General features: G+C 36.7%; 1 protein-coding gene across 1 annotated transcript; it reads right to left on the bottom strand.

Annotated features, from left to right (window-relative positions):
- Window positions 1–538: 538 nt before the first annotated feature.
- Window positions 539–12733, bottom strand: mmp17b (matrix metallopeptidase 17b). The gene is made up of 12 exons (XM_052089256.1): window positions 12645–12733; window positions 10712–11045; window positions 9654–9786; window positions 7384–7537; window positions 7062–7170; window positions 6314–6491; window positions 5745–5921; window positions 5369–5495; window positions 5005–5075; window positions 3941–4090; window positions 3572–3826; window positions 539–1916 (listed from the first exon to the last, which is right to left on the bottom strand). Exons 2-12 carry the CDS (start codon window positions 10874–10876, stop codon window positions 1576–1578), a joined length of 1860 nt encoding a protein of 619 aa, XP_051945216.1. The 5' UTR covers window positions 10877–11045; window positions 12645–12733; the 3' UTR covers window positions 539–1575.
- Between the last annotated feature and the right edge of the window lie 2298 nt (window positions 12734–15031).

Below are 15031 nucleotides of genomic sequence, written 5' to 3'. Positions count from 1 at the left end.
TAAATACAACAAATGCATGCAATTAAATGGTCTTACTATTCTTTAAAAACCCAACAAAGTTAAAGTTACTGTATATCAGCTCAAAATGAGGGCTAATATCCTTAAAACATAATTACATTTACATAGCGTTTATTATGTATTTATTAATAAGAGTTTGGACATTTCCACTGTTTGCAAATGTGCAATAAATTACAGTTTACTTTTCATTTGGCTGAAGTTGACACTATACTTCCCACAGTTGTACAACATCTAAACACACACACACACACACACACACACACACACACACACACACACACACACACACACACATTTTTTATGAATAAATCGCTTTTCCTCCAAGAACCCAATGGATTATTTCGATTCATTATAGAAAAAAATTATATAACACATGATCTTCTTATCTTCCTAAACATGGATGTCTTATTATTCTTTGAAACGCTAGGTCCCTTCTGCCTGGGGCCCCCAGAGTCTCTAGAAACACCCCTGTTCAGGAGGCCTAAGTAGGGGGGGTGTCAATGTTCCATTCTCCCCATAATTTGTCTATGTAATCCCCATAATCTTGTGATGTCATTTTGCACATTTAAATTGTTCATTTATCCTTTGTATAGATTTACATTTGTTTAATGCTGGATAATACATTTCACAGAATGGCCCTTCGTGTGTCTTGAGTATCATTTTCTCAAGGTAAATCTTCTTGAAAGAGATTTAATTTTGACCCTTTAATCTTTGGTTTATCGCTTCACATATTGCTGTTACATTATCCACGTTTATCACAATTTCACAAAGTCCTTACCATGCAGTCTTAGTGGTCAGAAGTTAATTAGTTTATTCTTTAGAAATGATTTAATAAAAATAGGCTTATATTTAATGTGGTGGGGCAGAGAAATAAGAAACGAGATTTGTTGTTTGAAGTAATAATGTTATTTCATGTACTAAAAAAAAGTATGGTGGTTGTTAGAAATCATATTGCCAATTAATTCTTCTAATACTAACATATTTTGTTACCTATGACTTTGGTTAGAGATTAAAAGTCAAGGAAACATGCCGATGTTTGGAATACCTTGGCAGATAGAACTCCTATTTCTACAGTGTTTGAATACTGTTTATGGAATACCTGTACCCAAATGACCAACTATATTTGCCAAAATATGCATTTTACAACAGAGCACATAGCACACAACACTGTATCCCACAATGCAAAGCTCTTGACTTGACCCTCCATTTCCAGAATGATGAATGAAGACATAAATACACAATATTGTATAAAAATGGAAAAATAACAGTTTTCTTTTTCAAAGATTGTAACTGGATGCCACTTGCTGAATTAAACATGCTAAATGAAGTCATGTGACAAATGTAAGGAGGTAATGTGACATATGGGATATTACTGTTTGAAAGTTTTAGCATGATGCTGTCTGTTAAATATACCATTTAAAAATAGCATTCATTAATCAGCTTATACTGCACAGTAATCAATTGTAAGAAAGCATTCCATTCCGAACATAGCTCATAGTTGTGTTTGTGAGTGAAAGCATGAACTTAAAAGCAGTGAAAATTAAAGTAGGCTAAAAGTTAATAAGTCATAGTCATGAGAAATAAAACAAGCAGTAGTAAATTAGGTCCATTATGAGCCACTGCCCTGTTTTGGCATGGACAGTCCAAGTGGTGGGGTTTGTCTCTTTCTGAGATTTTGTCTTTGTGTCTAATCTGGTCGACTGTTCTTTGCCCTGTCTGCTCACGAAGCTCCTGTCGACCAAAGTCAGAGATCAAAGAGATGTCGCCAGGACTGTATGAGGAAGGCTGTGGGCAGTCCAGCCAATCAGTGGCCAGAGGTCGGGGGTATCCTTCTTCAGGGGCAGAGCCTGGGTAATTAAATTTCCAATAGGAATTGCCTTTGAAAACGAAGGTGTAACCTGAATGATACAAAGGATAACAAAAGTCAGCTGTTCTGAAACGCTGTCCCAATACATCCATATGCACTGTATATATTCAAGCTTAAATTCTCAAATGGGGTTAATGTAATCTTGGGCAATCTTGTTAAATTTTACCCACTCTAAAGATTTCTCACTGTATGTTTGCAGGGTTGGATAAATTAAAGGTAATCCACTACAAATTACTAATTATTTTTCTAGAATTATAATTAGGCTACTTTACTGATTACTGTTATTTATCTGAAAAGCAATCTAATTACTAATTATTTACTTCTATGTCGGTCAATCTGCACATCTTATCACGCCCCATTGAGAGTGAGAACCACTAATCGTGACCACGAGGACGTTACCCCATGTAACTTTATCCTCCCTATCAACCCGGCCAATTTGTTTGCTTAGGAGACCTGGCTGGAGTCACTCAGCACACCCTGGATTCAAACTCGTGACTCCAGGGGTGGTAGTGCAGCATCAATACCCATATCCTTTTTTTTTAAATCTTTCCACTTAATAAACTCAAAAATAACGTCTATACTTCCTCCTTTTCATTGTTGCATGCAACATCTCACTTACAATGGCCTGTTGGGGGACGCAACAGATATGTATACCACGTAAATAATATTAGTAGTATAATAATATTTAGGAAAATGTGTAACCCAAGTAAAGTACTTAATCGAAAGTCACAAGAATTACAAGAATTTAAAATGTAATGCATCAGTGGCATAACGTTGATCATATGGGCCCCAGTGCAAAGCCCCTGTCGGGCTCCTTTTTGCCTTCAGGGTGGGGATCCTTCTCAGCCATATTCTCCTGCCGGCAGGAGGGGGTGTTGCTGAGGATTCCCCCTTGGAGTTTTTTATCACCTATCGGGCCCGCTGTGTTTTTTTCTTTCCCTTTTGGTTTGCCATCGTGGGCCCCATCTCATCCGGGCCCTAGGGCAGCTGCCCTCCCAGTAGTTATGTAATGCAATATATAACTTTTTGATTTAAAGGGATAGCTCACCCAAAAATATAAATCCTTCATTAACTTACCCTCAAGCCATCCCAGATGTGTATAACTTTCTTTCTTCAGCAGAACAATAATTATTATCAGCACTGCACTGTCTCTCACTGTGCCTATTGTCCTGTTAATTGTTAGAAATTTCTTGTACTGTCCCATACATTTTGCACATGTTTGCACGTGCACTTTATATAGGTATATCTAGGTATTTTATATAGGTATTTTATTTAGTTGTGTAGTCTCATGTGGTTCTGTGTTTGTCCTATGTTGTTTTTATGTAGCACCATGGTCCTGGAGGAACGTTGTCTCGTTTCGCTGTGTACTGTACTAACTGTATATGGTTGAAACGACAATAAAAAAACACTTGACTTGACTTGACTTGAACTCATTGTAACATTCTCGGATTCACACTAGATACCTTTGGCACAGCAATTTTTTTAGATACAAAAAAAAACGATTTTCTTATTTAGTTTGAAATGAAAAACCAAAATTGAACGCATCATTTAGGTTTTGTTTTAAAATTTCAAAACCAAAACAACAAATGAACACAACTTACATATACCTGAAACCCTTTAAAAGTAGAGCTATCCTGGGGTTTAAAAGACGTTAACCCAGAGTTAAATGCAGAATGAAAAGCCCACCCTTAAAATCTCCATCGTCATTCTCTATGATGATTCCATTCACTCCTCCTTCAATGAGCTCTCTCCAGACCTCACTTTCCTCTGGGATTTCTCCTCTCTCTCTGTCCTCCCTCAGAGACCCCCACACCACACCCTGTGTCAGGTCCCAGTGCAGTCCTTGCCAACAGTCTTCTGAGTCCTCTGGAGCTAGAGCTGACAGAGGCTGAGGGAAGCCCTCCTGAAGCGACAGATCCTTGAACAGCCAAACCTGGGAACCTCCACACATGTACAATGCAAAGAAAGTCAAGGGTGGAACTGATCAACACATAACATGCATAAAAGCAGAGTAAAAATGGATGTTGAAAGGGTTTGTGATGCTTTGAGACTGACCACTGATAAAGATGATGGCATGATCTGAGTGTCTCTCCAGAACAGCTCGTAGTGGAGGCAGGGAAGAGGGAAGAGCAGACCAAAGTCTCTGCACACTAACAGCCCTGACTGAAACGAGACCACCTCTGCTCACTCGCCACATATACTGCCCTGCAAAAGGAGTGAGAGATAGGGAAAAATTATGATGAAATTATACTACTGATGGTATTGGTGAACACTGGAAGATGGAAATCCTTGGCTAGAAGTGTACTTTATAAATGTGTTCCAAGCCATGAACCAAACCAACCAGGGCTGCGTTACACAAAAACATCATAAGCTTAAATTGATCGTAGAGACCATTGGTGCCAATAGTTTTTTATAATCTATTTAGGCTTATGATGCTTTCGGGAAACGCAGCCCAGGTCTGACTTGAATCACAATATTACAAAGTTTGATTTAAACCAAAACATATTTGAAAGGTGGAAAAAAAAGACTGTACTTCTAACGTTTTTAATGGAGAAAACTACAACTCTGTAGATGTGCCTGTCACATCTAGCTACAACTCTCTCCTTGAAGTTACATTCTCCCTTCCCTCTCCGGCCACAAGGGGGCCCACTATACTATACTACACTATACTACAACAATAACTGTTCAGTCATAACAGCTGGATGAGTCTTACTCACAGCTTTTAGTATACATATATATATATATATATATATATATATATATATATATATATATATATATATATATATATATATATATATATTTTCTTTGCAGGAACCCCTGATGGCTCAGAGGAGCAGCTGCTTATACCGCTTATAGCTAGAAATAGCCCTGATTCACGGGTACTATAGTTCTTCGCCAGGAATTGTTTAAAAAGAAGTTGAAATGATGCAAACTGATGGCTTAAGCAAAAGCATCTATCATCGTTAAAAACCTCGAAGCTCACAGTAGGTCTGTCTGTAAAGGTATATAATTTATCAATAATAATCAATTCCCAAATGTATGGGATTTTTACTTGCGGAACAAGAATGTAGTGTTGAATTAATTCACCTAAATATTTGAATACTTCAAATATCTACCTTTGAAGAAGAAGATCTCTCCTCGAATCTTGGCAACTGCATCAAAACTGGTGTTACAACGATCTACAGAACTTGATTGAGACAAAGACGAAAGAGAGAGAGACAGTTCAAAATGTTTTCTCTTCAATAAAATTATTTTGAACTGACTTTAAATAGTTTTAACACAAACATTCAAAAGAAAAAAGTAACAAACAAAATTATCCAAGATATTCAGATATGCACAATCAAGTTATTACTCTTTGATATTAATATTTTTGGAGTAACATGCACTGTTGAATCATGCACAATAACACCAGGAGTGTGTATTAAGTAAGCAAATAAGGGTCAATTTGATTTAACTTTTATTTCATGATAGTCCCCCTACCTGTCCAAATGGCTGTGTGAGTGTCTGTACATGTGTGTGAGTCTGTGTATGCCTCCATGTCGTTGTCGGAGTTCAGGATACGTTACAAGAAGAGGTCTGTCAGTTGGAATATGGTTACCCCTCTTACCTAAATTCATAAACAGACATATACACACACAGAATAGATTCTTTGAGTCTGATTTATTTAAATGAGTAATGCTGAGAATGAACTTTACAAAATATCAGACTGTTTGAAATGTTTGTGAACATGTTAAAACAGATTAATGATTACGCCTGTTGCATTTCTGCTGAAATGTAATCAGCATGAACACCTTGAGTTATGTTTACCATGAATTGACAATCAGAGATTCTAATGAAGATAAGTAATGACAGTTACCGTAAAGGGCTGTGATGTGCTGAAGGTCTTGATGGCCTAGGCTGAAGTGTAGTGGGTCTCCCAGGGGCCCCTGGTAGTATGGCCGCATTACAGATTGGCGCACTGAAGAATGGGTCAATCCGAGGGCATGGCCTAGCTCATGTACTAGAACCGTAAACAGATCTGTACCCTCTGTTGCTGTGTGCAAATGTACACATGTTGAATTAACCAAATGACTTGACTTGACAATCTACAGCAGGGCTCACTGTCATACTTGACTCTGATTTTTCAGTCGCAGTATTCTGCTGTCAAATATTTTTTTACAATGGCTGCTAAACTTAAAATTGATTTCGTACATTGCAGTATAGATTCATGTCTCTCATAATAATCTAATTAATTCAATGCAATTCAATACATTTATTCATCTATTTGGTAATAGCCATGTCATAAGTGGGATAATGTAAAGTCAGCCCGTAATTAAATAAAAATAAACAAGACCTGATTGAGCTTGGATTATTATGTGAAAATGACCTGCCAAGTCTGACTGTATATTTTCCCTATACCTACATATGAGTAATTTGAAGAATTACCTGGTTGCCTGAAGGCCCATTCCTCCTCTGCATCCAGGTGCACTCCACCTGCCCTGTCTGGATCTGATGGAAAGAAGGCATGGCCAACAGATCCACCTGCCCCATCAAAGGGATATCCATCTCCATGGGACCCATGCAAGAAATCTATTTGGAGATCCGCCCCCTCTGGTCCTCTCACCTATTGGGGATCCAGCATCATTTGACACCTTACTAAAGCTTTGATAGTGTAGTCAGACATTGAATAGACACATTTGCAGAGATTTACTGACTATAGCATCATAATTTGGTAACACCTTACAATAAGGTTTTATTCAGTATGGGAACAATTGTTAATACAATAGTTATCATTCACAATTAACAACACTTTTACAACATTTATTAATCTTGGTTAATGATAATTTCAACATATAATATTAAAAACACATTTTAACTTTAAAAGTTGTACACTTTAATGTTTCTTCATGCAAAATGAACTAAGATGATTATTAATGATAATTACTTATTGAACAGTATAACCTTAAAGTAAGGTGATGGCAACATTTTTATTCACTGAAAAAATGTGTTAACCTAAAAATGTGCTTTGTGTGGTAACATCTAAATTAATCGGTTTGATTCAAGTCAAAATAGTATTTAACTACATTATGTTACAACAACAAAACTAATTTGATCAGGTTTAAATAGCTCCTTAAGGTAACAGTTGCAGGGTAGTAACATACAAATATATATTAAAAAAAAGAAGAGCAACAACCTCATGGAACTCAAGCAATGTTGGATCGGCCCACACTCTTAGTGCATAGTACACAAGGGAGCGAATCGTTTCACGGGATAGTTTAGAGGATGCTGGGTAAGAGCGCAGCCTAAAGAAAACAAAGAATAACACAGTTAAGACTAAGGAATGATGAACTGGAATGATGTGTTTAATGATCACAAGTTTTAATTCCTAATAATTAACATAGTAATATGCCTTCTTATACTGTATGTGCCTCAAATGCTTCTGATCTCTAAATATGACCTATTCCATTCAGGTTTCCCACATAGTGGTGGTGGAGGGCTTATAATATCAGTCTGACCTCCAGCTGATATTTCGCCTTGCCCAGGTAGACACTGCCCTTTTCGTCCTCTGACTTTGCATTTCACTGTGTAGCACTGATGACTGAATGGTTTGGTCTTCGTCATCTGGTAGTGAACAGCGGGGTGTCTGCATCAGTTGGAGAGTCTCTTCATCTATGAGAGGAAAAGGAGGGGAAAGAGTATGGGACAGGAAAATAGTTTATAGAATAGTTCACCTAAAAATGAAAATTCTCTCATCATTTACTCACTCTCATGTCATTCCAGATGTAAATTACTTTCTTTCTTCTGCAGAACACAAACAAAGATTTTTAGAAGAATGCTTCAGCTCTGTAGGTCCATACAATGCAAGTGAATGGTGACCGAAACTTTAAAGCCCCCAAAAGCACATAAAGGCAGTATAAAAGTAATCTATATGACTCCAGTGGTTTAATCCACGTTTACTGAAGTGATCCAGTTAGTTTTGGGTGAGACCAGACCAAAATATAACTCCTTTTTCACTATAAATATTGCCACTGCATTCTCTAGGTACGTTCATGATTTCAAGTTCGATTACACTTATATTTTGAACTGTTCTCACACAAAACCGATTGGATCGCTTCAGAAGACATGGCTTAAACCACTGGAGTCAAATTGATTTCTTTTATGCTGCCTGTATGTGCTTTTTGGAACTTGAACATTTTGGACACCATTCACTTGCATTGTAAGGACCTACAGAGCTGAAATATTTTTCTAAAAATGTTTGTTCTGCAAAAGAAAGAAAGATATCTGGGATGGCATGATTTGAATGCTGTTTTACAATTATTTGAATGTTTTCAAACAGGTTTCCTGAACACTCCCCCCACCTGCCTCTGCTTGGACAAAAAGTCCTGCTCCAAACTCATGCCATTGGTTGATACATTGGTGTGTTGTGTTAGTCGGAATGCTCAAACAAATAGAGCAATATTTTATTAGCGTAAGAGAGACACATTGTTTGAACTTTTTGTGGAAATCAACCTATTAATGGCTTACTTAGAGTTGTCTCAGCATATTAAGCAGGGTATGAGGAAGTATTTTAATGCTGAAGAAATTGCACTCTTCACCTTCTGGAAATTAGACTGAATCACTTCAATTCACAGGCCAAGGACTAAAATGTTATTGCTGGGCCCCGACTCCCATGAGCCCCATGAGTAGGCTAAAGGGTAGAACAGGGGTCGGCAACATTTTTGACATGGAGTGCACATTTTTTATTTTCCTGGTCAATGGCTGTGCTGACATTTCCCCTTGTGAAAATGTTTCTATGTAGCATTTTTCGAATTTAACGCTTATTTTTCATTACAAATTATATTAAACAGTTTGAGTGAAAATTTTGTGCAAAACCTGATGATTATGATATAAGCATGATCCTGCATGTGAATTTTCACAGAGCATCTAAAGTGCTTTAAAGAAAGAAAACCTGTCCTTTTGTGTTATGAGTTAACAAAGTTAATTTCACAAATTTGTGTGGAATCTTAAATATTATGTCACTGTAATCATTTAATCACTAGCACAGAAGCAACAGCGAGAGAGGAGCAGGCTATTTTATCTATATTATGTTTTTCTCACCTGCATTCCAATCTACATCTTGATGTAATCCTTCCTCATGATCTGTTTAGCCTCCTTAATGAGCTGAAAGGGAGGCTAAATAGAATTAAAGTGTGATGAGACTAAAACTTTATTTCCAGGTTTAATTTATATTTTGAATAGACTCCATGTGGGTTTAAGTTTTTTCTTCTTCAATCGCTTAATGTAATTTTAAGTGTGACTATGGTTTAAGGAGGGTGTACATGTATGCTGGGTTGGAAACCTCAAGGATTAATAGTGGTGTTTTTCTTATTGCATTATGTGTTGTTCTGAAAGCAATTAGAAACAAGTGAAACACGGAATGTAGGCTGTCATCCACGCTGCCTGACTGAAGCAATTAACAGAAAGTGAAGCGCTGCTGGCTCATGATGCTGGAATGGCTTGAACGCGCTGCACGAATCTGTTGGGTATACTGCAGTCTCCTCACATTTTAACATTATGTTTAGCCTCCCATTCAGCTCATGAAAACACACTGCGTGATCATGAGGAGGGATTACATCAAAAAGTAGATTGGAATGCAGGTGCTGAATTTATATAAATAAAATAGTCTATTTCTCTCTCGCCATTGTTGGCGTGCCAGTGATTACCCCTCAGTGTACCAATGCTAGCACACGTGCCATAGGTTATAAACTAAGATTTATAGTGAGAAGGAAAAAAGAGTGAAACATACTTAAGACTCCAGTGTCGTCCAAGCCAGCAAACATCTGCATTTTCTTAACTGCTTGAGTGACAGCTGTCCAGGCCTGTAACTGACCTGTAGAGGGATCTGGGGGTGGGAGGTATCCATACTTTGTGAGCCAGTCCTGCAGGAATAACATGAAACCTTTAAGAAGAAATTAAAGCCTTTATATACTCTATATAATTTTGGAATTATTCATTGTAAAATATATGAAAAATATACATAAACGAATATAAAATGAAAGCAGTGGGACATTATTCCAGCATGAATATTCATTTATCTTTAAATACATCAAAGGCCAAGACAAATACAACTTGTAAACAGTTTTCTTTTAAAAAATATTCTATTTATTTTTCTATTTACAGTATATAAGTCAACATGAAACATCATTCGCAACCCAGTTTAATTCTGTAACAGCATATTCAACTACAGATTTGTAACACCTCCGGGCAGCCTGCGGGAAGCTTTTTTCTATGAATACAAGCAAAGATGGATTCTATGAACTTGAACGGGGAAAAACCAAAATCTCCTAAATGGTTCGTCAAGATTGTGAACATAACATATTTCAAATCAGCAATAAAATCGGACAAATCTTTTAACAAATTCTTTAGCTTAGATTGCGCTAAGAAAATACAATTTCAGCCTATGCGCATGCGTTCTTGATAAAAAATGACATGCGACGTCTCTATCCTGTCTCAGTCTATACAGTCTCTGCCGTTACAAACCAGAATGGAGCTAGGGGGGTGGAGGGAAAGGAAAGGGAATAATAAAGTAAGTTCTTTAAGTCAGCTAAAAAGAAAAATGGTTTCAGATTTTGATAAAAGTTTGCAATGACAAGCATTTGTTTTATTTAGGAGAACATGCACAGATGAACCATGCACAATAAGACCAGGAACATGTATTACAATATTAATTACAATTACAAAAGTAAAAAGGGTCCATTTCGATTTCATGTTGACTTTAAATGGAATCTTGCAACACTGAAATCCTTTTCCAACTCAAAATTCATGTTGAATAGTCAAACTTCACACTGAAACATATATTCTCACCACCAGTTTAATGCTCTCATCTTCTGTAGGAGTCACAGTGGGTAAGGCAGTAGACATCACTGTACTGGCCAAACTGACTGGCAGCGCATCTTTACCAGCTGTTCCATAAACTTCCACTGTATGTCCACATATGTAGAAGACAACTACTGTCCAAAAAATCGCCATCTTATGGACAGTGCATGGATCATCTGCTTACTTAAACTATATCTCTTTATAGAGATTAATAAATGCCAATCCCCCTCATTCCAGAAGTGATTATAATGACGTCATCTTTGCTGAATCTGAGATAGTGGCATTCCTTGAATGTTGAGGAATTGGAGGGTTCATACCAGCACTGTAAATTCACAATTTAGAGCATACATCATCCACACAAGATTGTGTTGTATAGTAGATATATTGTAGATATGCAAGTTCATCCCTATATTTGTTTGCAAAAACACTGCTGGTCACCATATTTGCTAGAATTTATTCTCACCACACAAGTGATGTTTTGAGCATAAATTTAAGTACTTTCAGACCAGTTTCTTGCTAACTATATTTATTGAATTGATGATTGGTGTGGTTGTGAAGATGCATGATTGAAGTGCAGATGGCTTGTGTCAAAGAGAGAAGGATGAAAAGGCTGCCGCGGTTTTATGTGTTGTCATTGTGAGGGTTGAATGGGACAGAGGATGAGAACAGGGCATCCATGTAGAATGTGAGGCTTTAATTAAATTAATGTGGGGGCGGGGGGCAAGGAAAGAGTTATGGAATAATGGAATTAAAGTAAAATGCAACTAATCTCAAGGGACAAGGACAGAGGACAGTGTAAGAAAGGAGGGGGTGTGATGAGAATGAATGGGAAAAATGGGAATAGACATACGCATGTGAATAGGCTTGAAAGTATGCAAGTGTCATAGAAATCAGACCTTGACCAAGTTATAGTTATAGTGCATACTGCATAAATATACTGTATAAATATACTGCATAAATGCAATGCTCAATAAATGTTGGTAATAATGGACACAATGGACACAGTGTTGCCATTTTAGATCTGTACATGTGCAATTTAATCTCCTCCCAAAATAATGGGACAGTTTTAGTAACAATCGACAAACATAAAAAAAATAATTTAAAGGAATGTTCCATGTTCAATACAACTTTAATTCAAGCAACTGCATGTGTGGCATAATGTTGAATACTGGAATAAATATTATGAATCGTCCCTCATTTCTTTAAAAAAAAAAAAGTCAAAACTGCAGATACAGTAAGACACTTACTTTACAATGGAAGTGAATACGGGCCAGAATGTATCAAAAGTGTAGCCACTACATGTAAACATTTTACATGTTAACACGATTGTGGTGTAATAAAATCTATAATTAACAATATCTGTGTAAAGTTATATGCAATATTACAACTATATTATGTATATTATATAATATTATGATGCAACGCTGCTAAACGTAGTAACCTAAGCCATTTTATCACACTAAAATAGTGTAGAAAAGATTTTTATAACACTAAAATCACGTTATCACATGTAATGTTTATGCCTTGCGGCTATACTTTTGAAACAGTGTGTATTTTAATGTTTATGCACTGGCCCCATTCACTTCCATTGTAAATGCCTTACTATAACCGTGACTTGTGCTCATTTTTAAACATCTGAGGGACGGGTCGAAATAATTTTCTATTGTAATCAACATTATGCCACAATTGCTGTCTATTAAGCTTAACCAGGACATTTCTTTGGGTAAAAATGTTTTCTTTAAGTCATTTTTATTTAATCAACCTGTCATATTTTTCTTAAAAATAGATCAAATCATACATCATTTAACTTCTAGTCTCACTTTCAAAAACACCAATAAAAGTTCAAATAATTTTACAAGCAGGAGTATTTTAAAATAAAGGATTGATCAGATTCAAAACAGTGATAACAAGACTTGTTTACCTTCTTCGCATTCAAGCAACTTCTTTCTCTTTCCTCTTTTGCACTCTTTGCTCGCTCTGTCGTGCTGCTTGCCCTCCTTTTCTGTCCCTGAACAGATGTGTTCCTCTCATCTCTTCAACCCCTCACCCTCACTCCCTCCCTCCCTCTCATTCTGCTTCTGCGCTTGCACAATGGGCTCCTAATACCCCCCTCAGTAACATACCCACCCGCCCCTGCTATGTGTATCACACTCACTCTATGTGTTTGGAAGATGCCAGTGTGAAAAAGCCTCTTTATATCCTGTGTGCAGATTTAGTGACCATGTTAACTTGTACATGTAAAATTTACCATACTACACATTCAAACATTTCAAAACATGTCAAAGACTTTAACACATAATGGATAAAACATTAAAGTGATTCTAAACACACAATGTTTGCATATCTTTTAATGTGAAACCTAAATCTACCCACCGGATTAGTGCTTCACTTTATATCTTTCGTGGGCTTGTGTGTGGTTGCAACGGATGGATACATTTGGATTAAATCCTCTTAACGAAGGGATTAAAAAAATTAAAACAAAAAAAAATTTCAGAAGATCTGAAAAGATCTAGCTAAATGCATTGTTGCTGTTTGAGTTCTTATGCCATATCACTTTGAAATGCATTCTACCCTATTAACCTCCTCATTTAAAATATTCAACATTGAGTTATCACATAAAACATGTATTTTTTCTAGTGATAAAGATACTTGAATATTTGTAAGGATATTTGTGCAAGGGCTCTTACTACCATAAGCTAAGTGACAGAGAGCAAGATAGAGAAAGCACATTTCCAGATGGGCTATCTGTCTTTTTCGCTGGATAATTCTGAGTGAGTCCCAGGGGAATTGTTGGATTAGAAAAGCATACTCACAAGGGCAGATGAGGAGTGTGCTGAATGTTTAGTGTAACTTGACCAACCCTAATCTGTTAAACTTCTCATAGTAGAACCTGTCCAAGGGAACCCCAAAGGAACAGAAATTGTTATCACCTGGGTGCTTGATCTTACTCAGATATTACACTCCAATAACTTTAAAATGCATTTTGCAAGTGATTTCTCAGCTAATACACCCCACTATCCAGAGGACAGCCTAAGTTAAGGGGTGCATTGTTGTGTTGTTGTCCTGGTGATGATTTTGACCCGCATGTATAGGATAGGTCAAAGTGTGCGGGCTAGCAGGGCAGCTGGGTGTTCACTGTATTTTTAGAATGATGCACATGGCAGGAAGTTTAAGTGTGAATGGATGTGTGTGTTAGGCAGAGAGTGGTCAAAAGCCACAAAAGTCCAAGTGAACTTCCTTGACTACAACACAACTGAGATCGCCTTTGAGGACCTCAGCAATAAAGACATTCATTGTATACACAGGACATGCCTTAGCATTGCTCACACTGGGGACGGGCGCTATGGCCACCTTTGACTAAAAACCAGACTAACAGTGTAATCGGAAACAGCTGACTTTTCTCTAGCTGAAATCTGTCTGATCTTACTGAAATTCGACACACTGCCTCCAGAGGCCAAAGTGATAAGTGCTGTTGGGTGTATGGGCAAGTGTGAGCACTGTTTTCATACAGTGTGTTTTTAATGTGCATGTGCACAGTGACATATTATTAGATTCTATTTACAATATTATATTATTTAGTGTTGTCAGTACGGCATATAGCCTATACACAATTTGTTTGACAGGTTATATTAGCCTAGTGGCTACTAAATGTTAGTAGTTTATCTACTGCCGGTAGACATCTGTGTCTGTATAAGCTTCAGTGTTTTAATTCATCCATAAAACAAATGTTATTTTCTCTCTGGCAGCTTCAAAGTTTGGAGTTTATTTGTAATGCTGGATATATGCATTGTTTTGTATTTTATCTCCATGAAATGTATCGTTTAATCGGACATTGCAGAATACATAAAGTTAAATGTTTTCTTCCTTTATTCTTGTCATCTTAAGTAAGTCATAGTTTAGAACAATATATGTGTTGTCCATAATCCATAAAACTTTGTTTTGGAAATAAATGTCTACTTGCCTACACATTTTATTTGTCCATAATATTTTTCTATCCAAAAAGTAAAGTTTAGCGACTGAAAATATTTATCTGTGCCTGTATAATTATTCTCTTGTTTTATAGAGACATTGTTTCATAGATGTGTAGAAGCAGTCATCGGCGTGTAATTATCATTAATGTATGAATAAAATGAAGGCTATATTTCTCTGTCCCTCTGTGATATATGTGACAGAGTATAAAACATGTTATACCAAAATAAATTAAAGAAGAAATAGGACTGCATATGTTCTCGAAAAAATACATATATAATAGTCATCATTCATATTCCAAACAAATTCATTCCAAATACTCAGCAACCTCTCATACTC

This window comes from Xyrauchen texanus, chromosome 23 (assembly GCF_025860055.1).
Source record: "Xyrauchen texanus isolate HMW12.3.18 chromosome 23, RBS_HiC_50CHRs, whole genome shotgun sequence".
NCBI lineage: Eukaryota > Metazoa > Chordata > Actinopteri > Cypriniformes > Catostomidae > Xyrauchen > Xyrauchen texanus.
Note: the sequence above shows the minus strand (reverse complement) of the source record. Positions and strands in the feature narration are given on the sequence as shown.

Excerpts from the sequence above, each read along its gene's own strand:
- mmp17b (XM_052089256.1), bottom strand. The coding sequence starts at position 10,876 with ATGGCGATTTTTTGGACAGTAGTTGTCTTCTACATATGTGGACATACA. Across the intron at positions 6,492-7,061 it reads CATTGCTTGAGTTCCATGAG|GTGAGAGGACCAGAGGGGGC; the intron begins GTTGTTGCTCTT and ends GATCCCCAATAG. Across the intron at positions 5,076-5,368 it reads TCACACAGCCATTTGGACAG|TTCTGTAGATCGTTGTAACA; the intron begins GTAGGGGGACTA and ends GTCTCAATCAAG.